Here is a 24,601-nt window from a genome sequence, read left to right as displayed (position 1 = left end):
GGGGGCCCCTGAAGAGGCTGGCATGACAGTACAGCAGCTTTATTGACCAGACGTAGCAGCAAAAACACAGCAAAAGTGGGCCCTGGCCATGGGCTCCGGCTGCCTAGAGCCAAGTCTGGGGACCCCAGCACCGCTCCTCGTGCCGTCCCGGGGCCCAACCTCATCCCTGCTCTGGGTCCCCCCTGAAGGGAGGACAGCAGGCGGCCTGGTCCTGGAGGGGCCGGGAAGGCATGTGGCACCCAGAGCGGCACCACGCCAGGTCCGGCGGCCAGCGGGAGGCATTTCGTGCAGGGCAGTGGGGGCGTGCAGGGGGTGGGCGAGCAGCCAGCTCACCACACAGAGCACTTGTGAGCAGGGTTCATGGGCGAGTCTTTGGGGCAATGGAAGGCCCGGCCAAACTCCTCGAACTGGGACACGCTGCCCAGCACCCTGGGTGGGAGGAGAGACCCACATGTGTGGGTCCCAGCACGCCCAGCTCTCCCTTCCCGCCAGGGCTGGCACCCATCCCAGACACGAAGAGGGGCCAAGGCCCAGGCAGCCCAGCGGGCGTACCTGTAGTGCTCAGGGGCGTGCTTGTCAGTCAGCACCTGCAGGTAGATGGACTGCGAGCGCCGTTTGATGCACCAGTTCTGGGCCCAGGATGGGCGTGCGGGGAAGGAGGGTGGGGCATGAGGCCAGGCGTCCACTGCCCAAGGCCTGCAACCTCCCCCCTCGCAAGTCCCAGCCGCTGGGCCTGAAACTCCCATCAGAACCTGGGGCCGTTCCCCCACCCTGACCCCCTACCGCCCCCACATGGCCCACCTGAGCAAAGGCAATGAAGAAGAGCTGGTTGTGTGTATACTTGAGCCTGTGCAGAGGGTGCTCTGGGCCGTGCTCCCGCACCCACTTCTGATAGGCCTGGGGGCGCAGAGCGTGGAGCTGCGGTGCCCACAGTGGGGCCACCCGACGCACCCCCGCCCAGTCAGCCGCAGCTCCGCACACATCCCCCACCCTGCGCCCCCGGATCCCGGCCTTCCCCGCCCTCCAAGCTGCGCTCCCTCCCAGGAAGGCTGAGCCCAGGCAGGCGTCACCCCCTCCAGGCAGCCCTCCCTCCTCTCCGAACCCAGGGCCTGGGAGTCCCTCCTTTTCCAGAGGACCTCTTGCCTGGCACAGGCCCCGCCTCCCAGGCCAGAGGGCGGCAAGATAGGGAGGAAGAGGCACCCCCGTCTCTGGCTGAGTGCCATCAACCCCCACCCCTCCCCTGAAGGGACGGCAGGCCAGGCCCTGGCGGCTCACGTAGTAGGCCAGCTTGAGACCCCCCATGTCTGCGATGTTCTCGCCAAGTGTGTGCTTCCCATTCACCTGAGAGAAGGGAAAAGGCTGGGCTGCGTGGGGCCCGCTGGCCTCCCTCAGACCTGGCACCAGGGCCCCGGCCCACCCGCCCCCTCCCAGAGGGTTTGAGAGGTTCTCCAACCCCTCTGTGCCCCCTGGCCCTGGGGAGTCTGCATGAGCACGTTCACGTGCCCATGTGAGTGTGCACGCAACCCTGGGCCTGTGCGCATGGACCTGCACAGGGCTCGTGCGGGCACGTGTGTGTGCACACGGGGGTGCGTGCCGTGCCCGGCCCGAGGCGCCGAGGGAGGCCGGGGTCTCACCCGCTGGTTGTAGACGGTGAAGTTGTCATAGAGATGGACGATGCACTCGGCCTTGCGCAGGAAGCGGGCGTAGGAGGCCTCTGTCCACCAGTGCAGCAGGTTGCCCGAGCGGTCATACTGGCCCCCTGCGGGGAACGGGCAGGGCGGGCTGAAGGGGCCCTCACCCCCAGGGCCCAGGCCGGGTGCTCGGTCCCTCCCCACCCCCCCGCCAGCCAGTGGAGACAGAGCGCCCCATGGGGCCACCCTGCCCCCACTGCCTGTCCCCCCCACCATCCCCACAAGCCTCACCCCAGTCGTCGTAGCCATGGGTCAGCTCGTGCCCGATGATGGTGCCAATGCCCCCGTAGTTCAGAGACCTGGGCCCACGGCAGCAGCGTCAGGCCCCGCAGGCCTTCTGCAAGCGCCTCACCGCTGCCCAGGCCCCTGGGAGGTGACCCAGGGGGACCCTAGTGCTGTCTGCAGGGTCCCGGGGCACTCCTGCCTCAGCTGCTTCGTGGGGTACGTACAAGGGGCCATCAGTGCCTGTGCGCCTGCCTTTTAGGAAATAACATCTCACAGCGCTGGGATGGGGGGAGGAGACGGGGGGAAACTGAGGCACCCCACATGGGACTTTGCCTTTTTCTTCATCACTGGCGTCGCTCCACTTTTGAAGCACCTAAGACACCTCAAACTAGGTAAGGGGGACTCGGGACATTCAAAAGAGAGGGAAAAACCAACACATTCTCCTAAATAATGGAGGATGAAGTAGGGCTATGGCGACCCCGGGTCTGCAGATGCCACGGCTCCTGAGCCCAGCCCAGGCTGGGGGCAGTGGGAGCAGCCCCGCCCACCTCGCAGACAAGGCCAGGCTCTGTACTCACTGTGGAAATTCGGGGTCGTACAGCGTGGGCTGCAGGATGCCCGCCGGGAAGACTACAGGGAGGGCGTGGTCAGCAGGAGACCGGCCCACCTCCAAACCCCGCCCCTCTCAGGCCACGCCCCTTACCCATCTGGTTCTTGTTGGGTAGGTAGTAGGCATTGAGTGCTTGCGGGGGAAGCAGCCACCTGTAGAGGGAGGTTGAGATCAGCTGCCGCGGGTGGGGCACGCTCCCCCACTACCCTCGCCTGCTAGTCACCATCTCCTTGAGGGCTGTTCCTGTGGCCCAGCCTGCGCCTCCCTCAGGCTGATCCCCAATGATCCCCAACCCTGACAGCACCCACTCATGACCTGCACAAGCCTTGTGCTCCTTGCACCAGCAGGGCCTGAAGCAGTTCACCCACCAACCTCCTGCCTTCTCCCCACAGCACCTCCCAGGCCCCCCAGCTCTGGGCCAGGCACGCACGTGGACTTGTCCACCTCCTGCCGGATCTTCTTGACGGACAGCTGGATGCTGAAGCGGATGCTGTTTAAGATGTTCTTGAAGTAGGTCTTCTCGTGGACCTCAAACTGCACAGGGGACAGGCAACACTCAGCGGCAGGCCACATGCCCGCCCCCGGTCTATCAGCTGAGGCCTGGCTCTGTCTGGCTCCTTCTCTGCAGTGGCCATGGGCTCCCTGGGGGTCGTGGCCAGGGGCGTGGAGAAGCCCAGCGGGTCAGGCTGGGCAGCAACGGGCCAGGGGGCAGGCCCACCTCATACTCCTTGTCCACGGCCTCGGGTTTGAGCAGGAAGTCAGGGTAGCCCACCATCACCATCATGTACTGGAGCTGCGGGCGGGGGAGAGGGCGGTCAGACTGGGCGGGGCCTCAGGTAACAGCGCCGCCCGCCAAGGAGGAAGCTCTAGCTCAGGCTTCAGGGTGTGGCTCTAGCTCTGGCTTCAGGGTGTGGCTCAAGGACCCAGGAGAGCAGGCGGGTGGTGCCGACTCCACCAACGACACCTAGGTCTCCGCTGTTGTCCCCACGGTAGGCACACGGCAGGTGCTCAGTGAGTGTGGGCCAACAGAAGGGAACGGGGTCCCACATCACCTTGGCCCGGGCAGCCGCCTTGGTCTCAGCATCCATCCAGTCCAGCTCTTCCAGGCGCTGGCCCAGGATGTACTTGATGTCCTCCACCAGCTGCTGCACCTGCAGGGTCAGGGCTCGGGGCTCAAGGACCGGCCAGGGGTGCTCCGCTCAGGGCCCCTAGCACCTGGCACGTGGGTTCCCCCAATCACTCAGCACCACTGCCTAAGCCCAGGGCTGGTGCTGAGCACCAAGGGGAGACCTTGGAGGTGGGGACCCAGGCCCTGCACCCCAGACAAAAAGCTCCCAGTCTAGAAGGGAGCAAACTGCCCCGGCAACGATCACATACATTCCCAAGGCCGTGCCTGCTGAGCATGGCAGAGAAGGGTGGGCAGGAGCTCAGTGGGGGGCCTCCTGTGGCTGACAGACCAGGCAGTCTTCCTGGGGGAGGAGGCTGGTGAAAGCAGCCTGGAGCCTCACACAGGGCAGAGTCATAAGCTGAGCCCGCTGCTCCTGGGGCAAGGGGCGTGTGTGGGGCTCCCCATCCTCAGACCAAGGCCATGCAAGGCCTCCATGCCCAGCTCAGCGCCTGCATCCCCACCCCAAGCCCAGGGCAGCCTGACCTTGGCCTTGCTGGCGGCTGAGAAGTGCTCATGTACAAAGAGAGCACCAAGAGCCATGCCAAAGTGACGGTTGGCCTGGCCCAGGCAGACCCGGGCCAGCTCCTGGGGCTTGTCGCTGCCCTCCATCTCTCGCGCCAGCTCATGCAGCGCCTCTCGGAAGGGCGGGGACAGGTGCTCACTCAGGACCACCACCACGCGCCACACCAGGTAGTTGTGCAGGATCCTGAGGGCCAGAGGAAGCAGCGGGCGTCTGGGCAGGCTCGCGTGCGCAGGCTCCCTGAGCACACCACCCTCTCCCCGCCCCCCCATACTCCAGAGCCGGGGGTCAGACCACCGCCCCAGGAGTGAGGGCCATTCCTGGCAGACGGAGGCAGAACCTGTAGTGGCCCAGTCAGGCAACGGGCAGGTCCCCACACAGCGGGACACACTCCTGACCACTGAGCAGAGCCCTTGATGCTGACGGGTCATGGGCCAGCATCGTTTCCTGACTTGCTATGTGTGGGCTGGGGGAGTGGGCACTTTTGGTGGCCATCTGCCTCAGCGCTGACCTTGTGGGGCCTCTGCTCCTCCTTCAGGTGGGCAGAGAGCAGGCTTTCCCCCCAGTGTCCCTGAGATGGCAGAGCTATGGCCACACTTGCCCCTTCTGATGTCCAGATCCACTCATGCCTCACTGTCCCCAGACGCAGCTCAGGAAGCTGCTCAGGGTCCCACAGAGCAGGTGGGAGAGCCACGCCTGAACCTGGGGATAGGGCTCCTCCTCCAGTGCACCTTGCCTGCCTCCTCCCTCACCCCCACCATGTGGCTCCTGCACCGGGGTAGGGGTGGGAAGTCAAAGGCAACCGAAAGGACGGGGGAGCCGGGGAAGGGCCTGGGGCGAGCGACCGGTGGCACTACCTTCGGGGCGTGGAGCGGATGAGCTGGGACACCTGCTGCATGTAGTCCGTGGCCAGCAGCACCACCTCCTCATCCTCTGAGAAGTCCTCCTGGAAGATCTGGTCCAGCAGCCACTTCCACCGCAGCTGTGGGGCCATGGGCGGAAACTGTGGGGCGGGGCGTGGTGGGCACCCCAGGGCACAGGGAGATAGAGGGGATGCAGGTGTCCTGGGGAGGGGAGGACTTGGGAGTTCAGGACCAGCCCCTCCCCGCGCAGGGCTGGGCCACACTCACGTGGGGGGTGATCTTCTGCAGTTGCCCCAGAGTCACCTTGTTGTACATGGAGCTGACGTCTCGGCGGAGGTCATCATACTCTGACACCGTGATCTGCAGGGGAGAGCAGGTTGGTCCAGCGCTGCGCGGCGGTCCCCTCCCCCGGCCTGCTGCGGTTGCCCTGCTCACGTTGGCCAGCCGCTGCTCCAGCTGCAGGATCTCCTGGGCCTTCTGCTCCACGGCGTCAGCACCCAGCAGGCTGAGCAGGCGCTCCATGAACACCCGGTACGCAGCCAGGATCTGCGCCGGGGCGGGCACGTCAAGGGCAGAGATGGGTGCTAGGCCCCGGCGCGTCCCTCCTGGAGCCCCACACCTTCCCTGTACCCCACCCCATGCCCCCGCACCTTCTCACTCTCCTCATCCTGAGCCAAGTACAGGGTTCTCTCTGGCAGGGTGAGCCCATCTTGGTCGATCTGGGCAGAGAGGTGGGGGCTCAGAGGTCAGAGGTCAATAAGCCAAGCTCAAACTGAATTCCCACTTAAGAGCCCAAACAGGCAAGTCATGCCTGGTCATAGCCCCAGGGGCACCAAGGCTCTATAGCCTCTCCCTCTCTCCAGACTGCTCTGGTCTCCTGGAGATGAGCAAGGGGAGATCCCCACCGCCGAATCCTTCCTCCAGTAAAGCTTTACTTTCTCCACCCGTGAGGGACCTCCTGCACCTGTGAGGGACACTCACACCAACATTCGGGGACCCGCATCGGGCCTGCCCCAGCCCTGCAGGGCTCACGGGCACACGGCTCCCTCCCCGCGCCCTCGGAGCCAGCCACAGGGCTGCGACATGGCTCCGCGATTGCTCTGGGAAAATTGCTGGCGCCCTCCTTCTGCGCTCTGCCAGCGCACGCTCCCCCTCTCCTCTCCCCTTCCCTGGCCTCCCCTCCAGCAGAGATGGCACGCGGGCCGCGCGCCTCGGGTCCCTGGCCGCTGGCGGGGGACCTGGGGAGACGGGGACACTCACGCGGATGACGTAGCGCGAGGAATTCCTGTCGTCCAGGCTAACCGTGAGCGAGAAGAGCGCGGCAGCGCTGTACACGCCCTGCGCCTTGTACAGCAGCCGGTTGAGGTCCCAGCGCGCCGCGGACCCCGGGCGCTCGGCGGCGCCACCCAAGTCCCAGCCACCGCAATCCTCGATGACCTCAAGCATGGGCCTCGGGCCGAGCCTCTCGATCTCACGCATGTCGAGGCACGAGCGGAAGAAGGCTCGCACCTTGCGCTGGGCCGCGCCGCCGGGCCCCCCCGCGGGCCGCGCCAGCAGGCGCCGAAGGCGCTCCTCGTTCTGTTCGCCGATGGCAGCGATGGTGCCGTAGGTGAGCTTGTCGTCCGGGATGGCGTGGCGCCGTAGCCAGCCGCCGCACGCGAAGGAATAGAAGTCCTGGCACGGGTCTATGCTGGCGTCCAGATTGGCGGCCAGGAAACGGGCGGCGCGCGCGAAGGCCTTGCGCTCCGGACAGCCCTCGGAGCAGGCACCGCTGCCCGCCGCGCCAGGGCCCAGGTATTTGAGAGCCAGCATGGCGGCCAGGATGGCGCAGAGGCCGGCAGCGAACACCAGCCCCGACAGCAAACACACTTCCCGCCGGTTCCAGCGTGGCAGACCGGCCCGGGCGCCGGTGGTGCTGCGCCCCGCGCCCAGCGGGAAGCCAGGGGGCAGCGAGGTCCCGCGCGAGCCCCCCGTGCCGCACCGGCTCACATACTTGACCTCCTGGAACTCGTCGTAGTGCGCAGTCATCGAATACGGGGCCTCCATGGCGCTGCTGACACCGCCCCACCGCCCTTGGCGATCTGCGCTACAGGGTCCACTGGGCCACCGGCCTCCGCACGGCCCCCGGGGCCGCAGCTGCAGGAAGGGTAGACACAGGCTTAGAGAGGCCCTTAGAGGGGCACCCCTGGGGCCCAAAAGCACGACGGAAAGGAGTGCAGGCCTAGGTCGGGAAACGGGAGGTCACCGGAGTCTCAGCCAGCCAGCAAGCCTGGTGCCTGGCCTCCCTGCGCCACTGGGAGAATGAGGAAAGGGGAGGCTCCGAGCAGCCACCCCCTCCCTGCTTGCGCAGTCGCATCCTTTGACCTGTCCCCTCTCTCCCTGACCACCTAGGCCTGTCACAGATTTGGGAGTCCCCTGATGGAAAGCTGGGGCACCGGGCACGGGGCCTGGCACGTAGTAGGCCTTCAGTGCAAGGCTGTTTCTCTTCCCCTTGCCTTTCTTGTCCACGACCTGCTACAGCCACGCCAGGTGGGGGAGGGGGAAGCAGAGGCTGGGAAAAGGAGGCGCGGTCAGGGGTGCGCCTATGCGGATCTTGAAGCCGCCCTCGGCTCCCCACCTGGAACTGGATGCTCAAGAAATAGGCTAAAAAAACAAACTTTGCCCCGGCGGATGTCAGCAGACCCACCCTCGGTCCTGTCCTCCTTTAGCGTGCCCACGAGCCCCTTTCCCAAGCGTCACACGTCGTCGGGCCCAAGAAGAGGGGGAACCCCCGACGGCCCTAAAAACCTAGACCCAGCACCGTCCCCAGACTCTCTGTCCCCGTCCTGGGCTACTCCCCGGCTTCAACAGGTCCTCCCTGGAACCCAAACTTGGGCGAAGTTTCACCCCTGGCGCGGAGGGAGCCAGCCCCGCGCGCCCGGAGCCCTGGGCGCCGAGCCTCCCGCGCCGCGCCGCGCAGTGCGCGGAGCTGGAGAGCCCGGCCGCGGAGTCGCAGGCGCAGCCGGAGCCGGAGCTACGAGGACGCAGACAAAGCCCAGAGGCTCGCCGCGGCGGCGGAGGTGGCTGCGGTGGTGGCCGCAGCAGCGGAAGACTAGAGTGCCACTTACCCATCAGGTGCGCGCCCGGGCCGAGCGGGAACAGAGCGGGTCGAGCCCGAGCCCGAGCCCGAGCCCGAGCCCGAACCGGAGCCGGAGCCGGAGCGGGGCGGGCGGCCGCTATCTCCGAGCGCCCGCCGCTCCTTTGCTGCCGCGCCGCGCCGCGCCGCCCGCCAGCCCCGAGGGAGGGGGCGCGCCGGCTGCTCCACCCTCCTCCGCCCGCCCCCCTCGCCCCCTCCTGCTTCGCGCCTCTATCCCGGCTACCTGGCAGCTCTGCGGAAGCTCGGGGGCGGGGAGGACGCTGTGGGGACACGCTCCGGAGGGTCTTGCACCGACTCCGGGCTCGGGGATTCCGGTTCCAACTGCGTCCCGGCAAGAGCGCGGGAGCCTGCTAATCCCGGGAAGGGAGTCCCCTGCGATCTCACGCCCCGACTCGAGGCTGCCCGCCAGCCCGCGGATAAGGGGCTCAGGCTGGAGGTGAGGCGCTCTGGCCGTCCCAGCGCAGCCCGCAGGCCTGGAGCCCCGACCGCCCAAGGAGAGCTCCCGGAAAAGCTGCGGGATGTGTTATCCCGGCGCCGGGCGAGAGCGGGCTTCAATTAGGGGACTTCCTGGTCCTCCCCCCGCGGCCCCGGCCCACCCCAGGCTGCCGCCGAGGACCGCTGGGGCTGCGGTCGCCCATGCGGCCGTCACCCAGCCCCTGGTGGAGGAAGCGCGGGAGCGGCTGCAGGAGGGGCCTCGGGGATGAGCCTGCACCCCTCCCCGCAAGCCCGGCCGGCCCTGGCCCCCACCGCTCAGGAAGGCCCTGACCAGGGAGGAAGAAAAGGACTGGAGAGTAAAGAGAGAGCCCGCCCTGCCGGCCGCAGGGAGGCTGCCTGCCCTGCCCTGCCCTGCAGTCCAGTCCCTAGGCCTGGGGCTCAGGACCCTGGTACGTGGGCTGGTGCGAGGACAGGGGATGTGTGGGGCGACTCCGAGTTCATCGGCCGCTACCTTCTTCCCCTACAACTTCTTAGAGCGGCACCTCCTTCCCGGGGGCCGGCTGTGGCGGCAGAGCCCACTTCTGCCTGGACCCCCAACGGTACCCACGGGGAACCCAGAGCTGCTGCCTCTGGGGCCTGGCTTTCTCTGTTCTGCCCTGGCTTCGTGCTCTGCTGTCTGTATCCTGAGAGGAGACCCTGCAAAGCGCCTGCAGGACCGGCCTAAACAATACTTGGCAGCCTGAGGCTGCTATGGAGCCCCATCTGATACAAATCATGCAAAGCAAGGACTCACGGGACCCACCGCCCTGTGCTCTTCCTGGGGCTTCTCATCAGCCCGGCCACCTGGCTCCTAACCTGAGTGGCTGCCTCGGCCCCTGCTCTGCCTGCCCCGTGTCTGGCCACCTGTCCATCTCTAAGCCACTGCGCTGGGTACTCTCCGCCTCCACCTCTGGCCATCTCAAGTCCTCCTCTGCCCATTACGTTCTTCTGAGGTCCAATTAATTCTACAGAAGAGAGGTGGAATTATGTAAAATGTGGCGATTCCACAAGGGGGGAAGGGAGGGCAGGGCGGTGGCAAAGTGGCTCTTTGTGCTTTTAATCTGCATTTTTCCCTCAACGTTTTCTCTCCAGAAGGATAATTTTCCAGCCTTTTCAGACCCTGATTGGTATCATTTCTCCAGCAATGACAGCTTTTATTTTCCCCGAAATGAATGCCATGAAATTTCCAAGAAATATAAAAATGGATATTGTCTCAGGGAACCGATTCTCCTCCGGCTAAAAGGCAGAAAGGCGCAGAGGCAAACCTGCTTGCCCAGGAACACGGAGCGCCCAGCCCCGGCCGGTGGGTGCCCAGGCCGCCGGCCCCTCCTGTGCCCGCCTCCTCCCGGGTCAGCTGTCTGAACCTGCTCCCGGCCTCCCCTCTCCCAACTCAGCTGCCATCCGTCTGCCCCCGCTCCCGGCCAGGCCGCCCTGCCTGCAGCGGCTCACTGGCCTGCTCTGTGCAGCACCTGATCCCCGACTCCCAGCCCTGAGCTCAGCGGCCAGCACCCAACACGGGCTTGGGCCCAGGACCCCTCTGTCCTAGCGGCCCTGGGCACCCACCCATCAGAGCCACCAGGCCTTGCCTCTCCTGAGGGGAAGCCGAGCAGAGGTGACCGGAACCCCCTCACTCTCTTTTTGAGGCTTCTCGACTTCTTCTCCCTCACGGTCAAGGTGACCCCCGAGGAGCAACAGAATGTGGACACACAGCGTCCAGCCAAGCCCTGAGGGAGGCAAATGGAGGCCCCAGCTTGGGGGGCGGGAGAAACAGGAGTGAGGGCGCGTGGCCAGAGCCGCCTTGGAGGGAGAAGGCCCGAGCAATGTGAGGACAGAGGTCGGGGCTCCAGGCAGCTCCCGAACCCTTCCCCGTTGCCCCTTCCCTGACCACGGCCCCAGATGCCAGCCCACCCCTGCCGGGAGCGGGTCCTGGGGCAGGGGTGCAGTGCGCCCCCAACTCCCTGGGAACTGCAGGCCTCACCCTGGTGGCGCCCCTCTGGCTGAGGGAGGGCAGGGCAGGGCAGGGCAAAGGGGCTCTTTGTGCTTTTAATCTGCATTCAGCACCAAGGGAGGTGTCAAACGCTTTACTCCAAAGGGGCGCTGACGGCCTGAAGCTAGGCCATGTGATGATCAGACACAATCGTGTGCCCCTCTGGCGTGCGCATCTTGGGGGGCAGACTGCTGTTCGAGCCCCTTGGGAGCTGAACCCCTCGCACTGCCCCTGCTCTGGAGGCTGCCCCCAGGCTCCGCCCTGCGGACCACACTGACAGCTCTGCGGTATCTGCTACGTCCTGGAAGTCCCTCCCTTACCCTCCCCGCCCCCCCAACCAGCGTCCTGTCCTCTGCTCCGCCTCCCGGGGCTCATCCTATCTATTATTCACAGTGCAAAATGGATTTTTAATTTGAGAAATGAAATGACTCTCCCAAGTGGCCGGGTGCTGGGAGGGGCTCGGGAAGGCTGGAGCCACGAGGCGGCCACCACGGTGCTGACTCAGGGTCTTCCTAGAAATCTGGGGGGCGCACAGCAGAACTGGGGGCTCCAAAGGCCCACACACCCCACCACCCAACCTGCACCTTCATTTCGCCCTGTTGCTGTGCTCCCTGTTGCTATGACTAGAGCGGGCAAGTGGGTGCCCATGGGACCTGCTTGAGCAGCCGGCTCTGCTCCAGGTCAGTCGGGGTGGGGGAGGCCTGGACCCCTGCTCCACTTACTTCAGATTCTTGGGCTCCCTGGCCTGGCCCATCTTCTCCCCAAACTCGCTGGACCTCACTGGGCTGGGGTTAAGAGTCTCTCCTGTGCAGACCCCTAGCCAAGCCACTCTGCTAGGTCTCAATGCCATGGACACCCACTCCGGTCTAGACAGCTGCCACGGCCTCCCCGCGGGCTCCAGCTCCCAGAGCCCCCTCGTCACCCCTCGTGATGGAATTTGCGCACCTAACAAGGCACACAGGGCAGTGGCCTCCTCCCCATCCTCCTCGGCCTGCCCCTGCCTCTCTCTCCTCAGGCCACTCTGCCCTAGTTTCATCTCCCGGAACTTAGCTGGCTCTCACACAGCTCAGGGGCTTAGCACCTGCTGTTCCCGCTGCCTGGAACGCCTTCTCCCATCTCCTCTTCTGTTGGCTTATTGCCACTCGCCCTTCTGGGGGTGTCAGCCTCTCTGTCGGGTCCAGTAAAGCCTCCGCGAGCTGCGGACTTGCCCTCCCTGGGCCCCTGCTGCACTGCCAGCATCTTAATCAGCCGTGCAGCCCGGAGCCTGGGAAGGGCAACCTCTGTGGTGGACGCGGTCGGATCTCACTCAGCAGGGGCAGCTCCGGGGACCTCCTGTGTGGAGTGTCCTCCCCGGCCAGGCCTGGCACCGGGCACGGCACCCCCACCCACACGCCCGCCCAGACACTCAGATCTGCGCATGCCTTCCCTGGGCCCTGGGGCCCCTCAGACGACAGGATGGGCCATTCCTCCCCTCCCATGTTCTCTCGCTGCCACTCTCCTGCCCTGAGGTAGGTTCTGTGCCCCCTGGGCACACACTCCTCTGGAGTCGCCTGCTGGCCTCTAGATCAGGTTTTTATTTCAAACGAGAAATGGAGAAATATAACCTTGTTTGAAATGATTCAAACTCCAGCGATATGTAGGGCGGCAGGCGCGAGGGCCCCTCTTCACAGACGTCCCCCTCCAGGCCTTCCCCGGGCAGGAGGGAAGCGCTGTGACCACCTCAGGGGAGCGCCCCCGCCTTGCGGGCATCGCTGTTTGTTTAGAAAAATAAATATGATTTAGTGCCTGGTGTCCGCAGGCCTTTACCAGCCCTTCCCACACAGAAGCCCTCAGCATTACCGTCCCTAGCGAAGAGACACTTGGGCTGCCTTGATCACCCCTGTCTGGTCTCCCAACCCCGAGGCCATACCTAGTGTCCTGCCACTCACCTCACCCTGGGCCTGCCCCCACCCCACCTCTCCGTCGCTGGAGGCCGTGCCCAGGTGAGAAGTGTGGAGAGACCTGCCCCTGCCCGCGCCAGTGGCTCACTGCACCCCATCTCATCTTTCATTTTCCCTCCTCTTCCCCCCTTCAGTACATCGGGGCCAAGCCCTGGGTGCGCAGCCTCAGGAAGGTTCCTCGCTTCCTCGCCCTTCTCCCTCCGTCCTCTCTCAGTTCTGGCCCTTAGTCCCGGCTTCTTACTGGAGGGGCGGGGTCTGTCCCCCTTGGCCCCAGGCACTGCTGCATCCTGCCCAGTCCTGCCCAGCCCTGCCGCGCGCCCTCTGCGGCCCCTCCGAGGCCTCCTCCATCTGGCCCCAGACCTCTTTCCAGCCGCCTGGCTTACTGTCCCCTGAATGTCCCTCCTCCTCAAAGGGACTGTGTTGTCACCTCTGTGCCTTTGCTCAAGCCACCCCTTTTGCCTAAAGGCCTCAATCCCATCCCAGCTGTCCTCCTTTAGGCCCGTGTCAAGCTTCCAGGATCCCCCCTCGTCCTGGGGGTGCACAGGCCCCACCCGAGGAGGGAGAGCCCCAGACGGAGCCCGGCCCGAGCCGGCTTCGAGGCCGGGGCTGGACAGAGAAGGCCCCGCACCAGTCTGGATGGAGCTCCCGCAGCGCGGGGGGTGGGGGGCAGAACCCCCACAGTGACGTGTGTGGGGCATCTCCTAAGTGCCACTGAGTGCTCTGAGCCAAACTCTCTACCTGCTTCAACACACCGAGTCTCCCAGCAACCCCTCAGTTTACACAGAAGGAAACTGAGGCCCAGAGAAGGAAAGAAAGTTGCCCAAGTCCACCCAGCTCACTCGTAGTGAAGCTGAGATCCGAACCTGTGTTGCCTGCTTTCAGGGCCTCGGGGACGTGCACACTGTGGGCTGGGAGCTGGAGGACAGCTCCGCGGGAGGACAGGCAGGGCGCTCAGGACCACAGCGAAAGCAATGCAGGAGCCCGGCTCTGGCCTCGGCCCAGGAGCTGTGTTGGGGGTGCGGAATGGGGGAGGGGAGCTTGCAGGCCCCAAGGCTGGCTCTGCCCAGAGACCTCAGGGCGAATCCCAGGGCCTCCCACCGGGCCTCGACCTCTCCTCCAGGTGCCCCCACCTCCAAGGGCCTGGATCCTCCATCTGAGGTGCCCCGTCGTTTTCTTTCTGTTGCTCAAAGTACATCCTGTACCGCCCTCGTCCCCACCTGACTTGGCTTGTAACGTGGTATTTTCACCGTCTCTCTTTCTCAGCTCTTTTGGGACCCCAGATTTTCCCCCCGCCCTGTCCTTCTTGCCAAGCCTGAAGGGCCAGGCCTCAACCACAGAGCAGCTGGGGACGGGGTCTGTCTGGCAGAGCCGAAGCAGGGTGGTGGCCGTGGGGGTGGGGAGGCGAGGGGCGGGGAATCTGAGGCCCGCGGTCCTCCAGCTCCGACAGCCAGGCCCCTTGGGCTCCCTGTTCGATGGCCAGGCCACAGTGGGCCTCTCAGCCTCTAACGCAAGCTGCAAATAAGGCCACAGGCGCTGGGGGACATAGGAAGGTGGACCCCTTTCTGTCAGAGCCTCCACTGGCCCTCATTGGGGGCTACTAAGCGGGGGAGGGAGGCTCGGGATGGGCAGGGCCCGGAGAGGGCAGTGGGGCCAGCGGGGCCTCTTCCTCGCCTCCCAGGGTCGCCGGGAGGTCCCCTCCCCCAGCACTCCATCATCAATTCAAGTGATTGGAGCTGAGAGGGATCGTTAGCTAATGAAAGCTGAGGCCACTAATTGTCCCTTTTAGGAGAGAGAGCAGGGCTGCAGAGGGGAGGAGACAGAGAGGCTCAGAGGGACTCAGGGGGCCTGGCCCTGGGCGGGGCCTCCTCCTAGACTGTGAGTTGAAGGGGAGCGTTGTCAGAGTCCTCGAAGGGGAGCTGCGGGACAGAGGCAAGAGTACTGGATTTGGAGGTGCCACCCGACACTATGCCACGGGACCCCCAAGCCCAGCTCTGCCTCCTGCCAGCCCACCCTGGGCGGGGGCGGGGCTGGGATGGTGTGTGGTGAGGGTCCCTGTAGAGGAGGCGACAGGTCAGATTTGAGACTGGCAGAAGGATGCCAGGGCCCAGCCCCAGGCTGGCCCCGAGCAGGAAGCCTGGCCGCCAAGCCTCTGGCCTCCACCCGCTCCTCGCAGCGGAACCAGCTGCCGAGGCTCAGCCACTGGGCCGAGGGCCGGCCAGCCTCGCCGGGGGCTGCCCTCGGGCTGGCTCCCGGTGCCCCACCTGCAGGATGTCTCAGGGCCTCCATCAGAACTACCGGAGAGGGTTATCAGTTGTCTATGGCTGGGTACCAAACCACCACAAACTTAGCAGCTTAAAACAAGGCAAACTTATTATCTCAGCTTCTGTAGGTCAGAAGTCCAGGCGCAGTGTGGCTGGAATCTCCGCTCAGGGTCTCATAGGGCTGAAGTCAGGGTCATGGGCACTGGGCCCTCACCTGGAGCTTCGGCTCCCCTTCCAAGTTCAGGGTGGTAGCAGAATTCAGCTCCTCCGGTCGTAGAATCAAGCACCCAGTCTTTGGGGACTATCAGCCTAGGGCTGCCCTCAGCTCCCAGAGGCCGCCCCCTTCCCTGGTCTCCTGGCCCCTCCGTCTCTAAAATCATCAGTGGAAAATCTCCCCCGAAAAATTGAATCCTTCTCATGATCAGAGGCTGTCATTCTCTCGCCAACCAGCTAGAGCAACTCAGCTTTTAAAGGGCCCGAGTAATTACATCTATGAAGTCCCTAGATTTGTGTTTGACTGGGCAACAGGGGAAGCACACACGGCGGTGGAACCTCGGGGCGCCTGAGTTCTGCCCACCGGGAGGGCGCGGGCTGAAGGACCGAGACCGTGCCGAGAATGCTGGTGCCCGAGTTTCGGGCCAGGTCATGGGCTCCAAGGGCTAAGGTGCCTCATCGGATTCTCACAGCATTTCCAGGAGTGGGTCCTGCTATTGTCCCCATTTTACAGAGGCAGCAACTGAGGTCCTGAGAGGTTTCACATGTCGCACAGCCAGTAAGTGGCCAAGCTCGGGGTGTAGGGCAGAGATTTTCAACCTTTTTGCCGCACACCAAATAAAATGTCTTTTGCTGATCTGACCAAAAATATAGATATAATTTTGATTCATTCACACTGGATGGCTGGTGTGTTGGCTGTTGTCATTTTTTTATTGCAGAATCTAAGGGGAAAGAGGTCAGTGCCCTGACTAAATGGCCAGGAACTGCGTGTCTCAAAAAATCCTTGCGCACCGGTTGAAAACCCCTGAGCTAGGGTAACACAAAGTCTGACTCAGCATTGCTGTGTGTTCTTGGGAAAGTTGTGCAACCTCTCTGGGCCTCTGCGAAGGCCTGCTCCCCATGGACAAGTAGGCCAGACTCCAGGGCCCAGGTCAGAGGATCGGCAGGCTTGGCCACCCACAGCCAGTGGGCACGAAGGGTGTGTGATTGGCACCTATGGCGCCCAATGAGATGAGGTGGGATTGGGGTCCCTGATGTCAGCTGTCTAATTGCAGCCGTTCTCGCCTCAGTGATCCAATGACACGGTGTCCCCGGCCAAGGCAGGGAGGCTTACGGTTACCAGGGTGCCTCTGGTGCCGAGATTAATGGTCAGGAAGCTGCTGTGCACCAGAGCCAGCTGGGCCCCTGAGAGAACCGGAGAGAGGCTTTCAGACCTTCGCCCAGAGGTGGGTGTGTATGTCGCAGTGCCCTTCCCACTTCTAAGCTCTGGCTCTCCCACCTCAGCTGGGTGGGCGCCTGTTGGCCACAGGTCTGGAGGCGGAGGGGACCGCAGAGGTGGCTGCGGCTGCCTGCCCCCCACCCCCCATGAGAAAGCCTGTCAGCCAGCCCCAGTGCAGCTCCCCCACCCCCCTGCCGGCCGGCCTCCCCGTCCCCACCCCCACCACCATGCCTGAGCTGCCTCCCTATGTAATGGGGCTTAATCATAACAGGCATTAGCTAGAGCCTGCTGCCTGCAATTACCGCTTCAATCAGCCACCCACCACCTGCCACCCCCAGGCTCGGGCCACCTGTGGGGACAGTCCAGCCCTGCCCTCTCTGGCCCCCTCCCCAAGTGCAGCACAGGTGCCTCAGGCTGTGCACAAGGACAGAGAAGTGACCCCTGGGAGTGGTGGGCAGGGGGGGGGTCCTGGGGAGGGGACAGCGAGTGGACAAGGAGCTACCGCTCGGGGTCACAGGCAATTATTGTGAAAGCCTGTTGGAAACGGTTCGGCCTTCCCAGCGCGGAGGGCCCCTCCCGAGGGCCGCGCTGGCCCGGGCTGCCGATGCGCACCCGTGCACACACGGCATTTGCACGTGCTCACCACACACCCGCACAGGATGGGCGAGTCCCAGGGCACACCCAGCGATGGCTACTGGCTGTCTCCCAGGTGTGGGCGCCCCTGAGCGGCCAGCCCCAGACCTGTCCCCAGCACAGACCACCTCGTGTCCTTTGTCTCCTGCACTCCAGACCTGGGAGGCGGGGACACAGAGCTGAACTGGAGGGCTCCCTCAGAGCTGGGCGGGGGCTGGGGATAAAGGGGAGAAGGCAGACCTAGGGGGGGAGTGGAGGAGGGGACCGCTGTTTTGCTGTGATTTTCTCTAATTGCTGTTTTGCTGAGAGGTAATTAAAATCCCTTTTTATTTCACACGTCAGAGCCCTCACCAGCCTGTGGAGAGGGCACAGGGGGAGGCCGGGAGATGGGGGCCTTGGAGGGCCGGGCAGCCCGGCGCAGGGAGGGGAGAGGAAGGTGGGGCCGCTGAGCCGAGCCTGCCGGCCCAGCCTGCCTGCAGAAGGCCCAGTGGCGGGAGCCCCCAGCCCAGCCTCCAGCCCAGCCCATGAGAACCCAGGCCTGGCCCTGGCCGGGATAGGTGCAGTCTCTTGGAGTCACCGAAATGCATAAGAATGAAGTCAGTGACATCTCCAAGTGTCTCCTACAGGCCAGGTGTTCTCCTGACTCCCAACTCACGATTCTTGCAAAAGTAACGACGGCCAGGTATTTGCCCTCACCATCCTATGTGCCGAGACAGCGATGAAGCTGAGACTCTGAGAGATGAAGAAACAGCCAAGGCTGCCCAGCTTGTCAGTGGTGGGACTGGATTTGAAATGGTGACCCCAAGCTCAGAAGCGCTGTGTCAACCAGCCCCCTCCAGCCCACAGAGCTGTCCCCTCCCGCAGAGCCTGCCAGGGTTCCACAGCCCTACCCTCACCCTCTGCCGAGCCCTGAGGGAAGAGCCACAGCCTTGGGACATCTGCCCAAGGCCCATGCAGCAGTGCCATGCCTGACCCCACGGTCAGCTGCTGGCGGGGTCATCGGGCCAGGAGACCCAGGGCTCGCACTGTCCCTCGGGGACTCTGGGTGAAGCCGAGAGGCCATGGCCCGGCCAGAGCCTGGACTCACGCCAGGCACCCTCAGGCTGGAAGGAGCAAGGCCCCGGCCTTCCCGGGGGCTGGCTGGCGAGGGTGGCCCCCGGCGGCCAGGCCATGCGGGTGGGGCCCGTGAGAGGCCCTGAGTGGCGCCTCTGGGCTTCGCACCTGCTTCCTCTCCGTTCCTTTGGGCCAGGAGCCACATTACTCCATCCGTTTCATCACCCTCTTCCCCACCACCGTCGCCACCAACACCCGCCGCGTCACCATCAGCAGCAGCGGCGTCACCTCCTCTATCAGCATTATGACTTTCTCCAAATTTGCCATCATCATCATCATCATCATCACCATGACCACTGCCACCGCGATCATCCCCGTTGAATTACGATCACCACCCCCACCTCCTTCTCTGCTGTCACGTCCGCCAAATTCAGCAGCAGCGGCATCTCCAACGACCATCATGGCGTTGTTAGATCATGACCATCACGTTCCTAATTATCACATCACCATTGTTTTCACCGAAATCGCCCTCCTCACTGTCCCCATCACCGTCGTTGCCATCAGGACTGACACCACGCCAGGCGCTGCGCTAAGACAGCAGGCATTTCCCCTCAGTGCATCCTCACGATACCCAGGAAGTGGCTGCCAGAATATGCTCCCATTTCACAGGCGGGGAGACCAAGGCCTGTAGAGAAGGAGCTTGCCCAAAGCCGCAGAGCCAGGGAGTGGCAGAGGGAGGACTTGACCCTGACCTGCCTGATACCGGTGCCCAAAGTCATAACCACCATGGCTCACCGCCTCTCAGTCGAGGAGCGCGGGGAGTGAAGCCGGCGGTCACGGGGAGAGGAGAGACGCTGGGTCTACGGGGACTCAGCACCCAGAGGTGCCCCCTCCTGGCCCTGCTAACTTTGCCAGGGCTGGAGTAGGAAAACGGGCAACGGGAGCCTTTCTGTCTCTAGCCCGACAGCGGCCAGACTGTCCCATCGCCCCGAGTGTTCCCTTGTTTTCTGGGCTGTGGCTGACTCCGGGGTCGTTCCCCTCTTGTGGACAGTAGCCAAGCTGGGGCCGGGCAGTCAGGTCGGGAGGGGAGGGCAGGAGCATGGCAGCCCTGGAGCGCAGGACACACCGCGGCCCAGCAGGGCCCTTGGTAATGTCTCAGGACGCAGGACCAGATGGTGGCCAAGAGAGAAGAGTCCTCCCAGCCCACCGGCCCCCCTCTCTTCAGCCCTGATGTCTTGGTCACTCGGGGCCTGAGAGGGCAGCCATCGCTGCAGAGATGAGCCAGGCAACCTGGCACTCTGCCTGAGTTCTGAGGGAGTGGGGGAAGGGGGCTGGGGACTGCAGAGAAAGGACCAGGAGGGCCCTGAGGCCCCCTGGCAGGCGCCTCAGCCCCTCAAGGGCAGGCATGGTGACCCCGGAGTCCGTGTAGCTCAGTGCACTGGCATTGCTATGTAAGTAGATCCAGGAAGCCAGGGAGGAAGAGAAGAGGCGAGGACTGCGGGAGATGGCCGGGGCCCCGGGTCTGCAGGAATGAAGGAGAGGCGGCCTCAGCTGCCTGCAGCAGCTGGGGCTGGGGACGCGTCTTATTCATTATGTGTCCCCAGGGCACTAGGGGGTGCTTAATATTTATGGAATAAAAGAATGAATGAAAACATTTTCAAGATTAAAACTGTCCCCTAATAGGACCCCAGCAGTGAGGTAGGTGCCCATCCCTGGAGCCCAAGAATTAAAACCTCAGGCTCTGTTGTCTGGATTAAATCCCAGCACCTTCCTTTCCTCTCTGTGAACAGGTCACTTGGCCTCTTAAAGCCTCATTTTTCTCACCCAAAAATGGGGATAACGAGGCCTGACCAGCGTGGCTCAGTGGGTCGGGCATCGTCCCCGCAGGCCAAACGTTTGCCTGTGCGATTCCCGTCAGGGCACGCGCGGTTTGTGGGCCGGGTCCCCGGTTGGGGGGTGTGAGAGGCAACTGATCGATGTTTCTCTCCCTCTCTTTCTCCCTTCCCCTCTCTCTAAAAATAAATAAAATCTTTTTTAAAAATGGGGATAATGAAGAATATCTGAGATTGCGCACAAGGGGGCAGGGGTGGCGGAGCCTGGTCCCACGACCAGACCTCTAGGCTGGGAATGACCTGGTGGGCGGTCCTCATCTGAGCACTCCCCCTGGGGGGCGGGGCCAGCTGGAAGCCTTGAGCCGCTCCCTCCCCGCCCCCCACCCACGCCCTGCAGTGAGAAACCCCCTGTGGGCTGAACGGGAGCCAGGAGGTGGGACAGAGAGCAGAGACTTCAGGAACTCCACTCTGGGGTATCTGGGGGTCCTGGGGCACCTGGAAAGGGGGCTGCAGGGAGGCCAGTGGGCTCTCAGACCAGCGGCTGAGTCCTCTCCCTGACATCCATGGAGCAACCTTGCTCAAGCCCTTCTTGTCGCAAGCCTCAGTTTCCTCACCTGTATCAGGGGAATAGACAGGGCCAACCTCTCAGGGCTGCTGTGGGGTTTCTATGAGGCGATGCTGTGGAAGCCCCAGCAGCAGGTATGGCCTAGAACGAGGCCCTCGCCAGCCACACCCACACACCCACACACCCACCCATACAGCTGGGCTGCTGGCCACTCTCTGGGCGTTGCTGGCTCCCGGGGAGCCCTGGACCCCCTCCCTCCGGCCCCCCTTCCCCGCACATCTGTGGCAGAAATGCACACTGCTCTTCCCTCCTGTCAATGTTCCCTGCCAGCTAATGGGCCAATTTTTTAGCATTACGGAGATTTGGCCAATTTGGCCGCCCTGACAGAAAGGCGAGGTGAACAATCGCCTGGGGGCGGGGAGAGGTCTGTAAGCAAGGATGGTGGAGGAGGAGGAGGAGGAGGGAGGGGGGGGACGAGGAGGAGGAGGAGGAGGAGAAAGAGAAGGGCGCAGTGGGCAGCCACGTTTCTCAGGTTGTTCCCAGCTGCCCCTCCAAAGTCCTGGGCAAGGGGGGTAGGGCAGGGGGGACATTACAGAGATAATTAGACCCACTTATGCCCCCCCCCACCGTGCACAGGCTCTGTGCTAAGCACTTTGCATATATTTTCTATTTTAATCCTCCAATAACCCTATGAGACCAGTTCTATTATTTGCTCCATCCTTCCTGGTGTGGAACTCAGGCACAGGAGCTGGGAGCTGGCCCAAGGTCACAGCCAGGGAGTGATGGAGCTGGAATGTGAGCTGAAGCAGAAAGCCAGGCCTTTTAACCATAGCTGAGCTCAGTCTTTAACTAAAGGCTGAGAATTAGGCCAGGACCACCCCTACCCATCCACCTGCCACCCGCACCTATCCACCCTCCAGCCCCTGCCGCCCTCCTCCGCCCCCAACACACACAGTCTCCAAGAGCTTCATCCTCTCTAGCGCCTGGGGATCCCTGCGCCGCACACATGCCCCTCCCTTCCTGCTCGAAGGGGCCTCAGTGAGGACCCAGCATCTCTGCAGGGAGGGCCCTGAGCAGCACAACTGCCAGGCACAGGCCGGGGTCCCAGGCCAGATCTGGGTCCTCTCCTGCTGCCCAGGCTGTGGGCTGGGAACCCCATGCCAGCTGTGGCTTCTGGAGCCCCCTCCTGGCACCAGTGCCAGGCTGGAAGTGGGTATCAGGTGAGCCCTCCACCACACCCTCTGGGCCCTCTGGGAGCGAGGAGGCTGCTCTGCCAGGGAAAGCCGGAAAGGAGGGGTGGGGGGGGAGGGGACTGCCTGCCTCTGGGCTGGGGGAGGGGCTGCGGAACTCCGTGCATTAAGCGATCAGAGAGCACAATATTTCATTGCTGGCAATCGCAGCCAAGACATCAACTACTTGGGGAGAGCAGCCCTTAAAAGCCTTTTGATTTTATTTCTTCTACTTCATTTTTTTTTCCTTTCCTTGCTGGTGTCCTTGACAAGGTTTCCCTTCCCCCTCTGCTGCCCCTTTCTCAGCCCCCTCAGGCGGCCCGGGAGCCTAAGGAGGGGCTGAAGTGTGGGGGGGGGGGACAGCTGCAGGTATGTGCACCTGTGGGTGCATGTGTGTGCACGGGTGGCTGGGAGGCACTGTTGTGGTTACCTGCGTGCCTGTGTGTGCACCTGGGCACCACCGTGTGCATCTGGAAGTAGGCATCCTGCGGGCATATATCTGGGTGCCCTGGTGGGCCCTGCGTGCACACTTGCGTGTGCATGCCTGAGTGTGTATGCACAAGCAAGGACCTCGCTGTGCACGCACCCAGCACAAAGCTCCACCAAGGTATGAGACGCGAGGCTAGGGCCACGGGAGGGTGGCAAATTCAGGGGGCCAAGAGGACAGAGGAGGGTTTGTTACAGAGTATGGGGAGGTGGCACTCTTAGGAATCAGCCTAATTGGGCCAAACCCCGGACCCAGCGGAGACCTTCGAGGCCCAGGGCGTCCCCCAGAGGTGCGGTGCACGGACGCAAGTGTGCACACGCACTCACGGGCGCAAGCACACTCACACTCTGAAGTCCGCACTCCCTGCAGAGGGCGGGGCCTGGCCTGAGCGCTGCGGGACTCCTGGCCCGACGCCCGGGACGTCAGCGGCCAGGCCGTGACGTCACCGCCCGCCCCCCGCCCGCGGGCCCCTTCCTCTCCGCCTAATGGCAGGCGACGCGAAATTGCACATCTGTCTTATCGGGAGTTAGTTAATTGAATCAAGCGGCTCGAGCTGCCGCAGCGACCGCGGCGGCGCGAGCCCGGGCTGGGGGCTGGGCGGGCAGTGGGCGCTCAGCCTGGAAGGGGGCGGGGGGCGGGGCCACCGGGAAAGGGGCGGGGCGGCCGAGCTCCCCGGGAAGGCGGGTCTGGGTCCCGCTCAGCTCCTCGACCCACAGCCAAGGAGGACCAGACCGAGGGTCCGGCGCCCGCCGGAGGCGCTGCGGGTCTGGCTGCGGCCCAGGCCCCGCGGACACAGTCTGGGGGCTCTGCCTCCCCCACCCCGTCCTGCCCCAGAGCACTCGGGCCGCCGCTCCCCGTCTTCTGCACCTGCCCCGGTTTGACGGCTCCCTCGGCCGTCGCCTCCCCGCGACGGTGCCGAGAAAAGCGGCTAATTCCTGAGCCCACCCCGTGGCGGCCCCCCTCGCGGCCTCCCCCCAGAGCGCGTTCCCGGGGCGCCTCGGGATGAGGAGCCGCCGCCAGGCCATTTGTCAGAACCGGTTAGGCGCCCCGGAGATGTCCTCCCGCCCTGGTGCTTTGGCCGGCTCTCCGTCCTGTCCCCTGGCCTGTGCCCCTTACCTCGGGCGCTCCCGGGCCTGTCCTGCAGGGCCTGTCCTCCGATCTCCCTCCCTCCCGCCTTCCCCACCTCCATCCTTGGGCCCCCCTCCCTCCCCACTCTTTCTTCCCTGACTCATCGGGCACAGCAGGAAAGCTGTGGTCAGGCTGTCTGAGAGACCCAGGTTCCAGGCCCAGCGCTTCGTCCCGGGAGCTGCAAGACCTTGGCATGTAACTTAACCTCGCTGAGCCCGTTTCCGCATCTGACACTGGGCAGTGATAAGGGGAATGTATCGCACTGGATACAATCCCATTCTAGTAGCTGATACATTGCAGTTTATAAAGGGGAGGAAGAGCGGTCGTGGGATGTGGTTTCTCTGGAAAGATCCATGGGCTCTGGATGACAGAAAGCACCCCACGGAGGACTGTGGAGGTCTGAAGGGCCAAGGAGCCTGGATGGGGCTGCCAGGTGGGCCAGGCTGGGGACCCTCATAATGAGGAGGCCCTCCCACACCGGGCTCCCACCTGGGACCCAGGATGCACCTTCCTCTGCTCACTGGCCTGTGTCATTAATTCCACGCCTTTGCATAGCCCTTCATGTTTCACAGACTGACAACGTAACCCAAAATGCTTAATCCTTGAACATTATCATCCCCATTACACAGATGGGAAAGCAGAGGTTCAGAGAGGTTAAGTGACTTGCCAAAGGCTTCACAGCTATGATGGGATTTGAACCCAAGCTCGCTGGCCTCCAATGTCAGCACCCTCCACTGCTCTGCCTTCCCCTCTGAGGACTACTCAGTTGCTAGGAGACAGCAAGCCAGTGGTTACTATGGGAACAGAGCTGATGTGGAAAGTGGAAAGAGTTGGTGTCCAGGCAGCAGTGGGAAGGCTCCAGGTGGGCTCCACAGCCTTTTCCCTGCCCCTCCCATGGAGTAGCCCTCAGCTCTCAGCTCTGGGGTCTGGGTTTAGAGGGCAGATGCTCCGCGACAGGGCCCAAAAGAGGTGCGATGATGGTGGGTTAGTTACCCTGGATGCTGCCCCTGCCAACCGAGAACCCTGGTGGAGTCTGTGACCCCAGAGAAGGGGCTGAGGGTCAGCCAGGCCAGGCCAGGGAGCCTCACACACCTGCTTCCCCCAAACTGGCTGCAGCCACACGTGCTCTGCAAACGGCAGTGCAGAGCTGGGCCTGTTCTCTGGAAGGAGAAAGGGGGCGGGGCGCTAGACCGGGGCAAAGGCTCTGTTTTCTCACCTGTTAGAAGGGGCTGCTACTGGCCCCTCTCCCACAGACATTGTGTTGAGAAAACTAACAAAGAAACAAAGCACTATGCCTGACACAGATTTCACTGGCTGTGTGACCTTGGGCCAGTCACTCAGCCTCTCTGAGCCCCTGTAAAATGAGG

The 24,601-nt window shown here is 63.7% G+C and overlaps 1 protein-coding gene across 1 annotated transcript; it reads right to left on the bottom strand.

Annotated features, from left to right (window-relative positions):
- Positions 1–329: 329 nt before the first annotated feature.
- ECEL1 (endothelin converting enzyme like 1) lies at positions 330–23,237 on the bottom strand. Its single transcript, XM_054570596.1, has 18 exons — positions 23,223–23,237; positions 6,338–7,213; positions 5,728–5,796; positions 5,513–5,623; positions 5,345–5,437; positions 5,072–5,196; positions 4,178–4,400; positions 3,579–3,677; positions 3,245–3,319; positions 2,957–3,060; positions 2,620–2,678; positions 2,495–2,546; positions 1,923–1,990; positions 1,635–1,759; positions 1,276–1,341; positions 802–897; positions 553–629; positions 330–429 (listed from the first exon to the last, which is right to left on the bottom strand). The coding sequence occupies exons 2-18, from the start codon at positions 7,121–7,123 to the stop codon at positions 330–332; spliced, it is 2,328 nt and encodes a 775-aa protein (XP_054426571.1). The 5' UTR covers positions 7,124–7,213; positions 23,223–23,237.
- Positions 23,238–24,601: the final 1,364 nt, after the last annotated feature.

This window comes from Pteronotus mesoamericanus, unplaced genomic scaffold, assembly GCF_021234165.1.
Source record: "Pteronotus mesoamericanus isolate MK-2021 breed Mesoamerican mustached bat unplaced genomic scaffold, CSHL_Meso_final contig_1018, whole genome shotgun sequence".
Classification (NCBI taxonomy): Eukaryota; Metazoa; Chordata; class Mammalia; order Chiroptera; family Mormoopidae; genus Pteronotus; species Pteronotus mesoamericanus.
The sequence above is the reverse complement of the archived record's forward strand: the minus strand, read 5'-3'. Positions and strand labels throughout refer to the sequence as shown.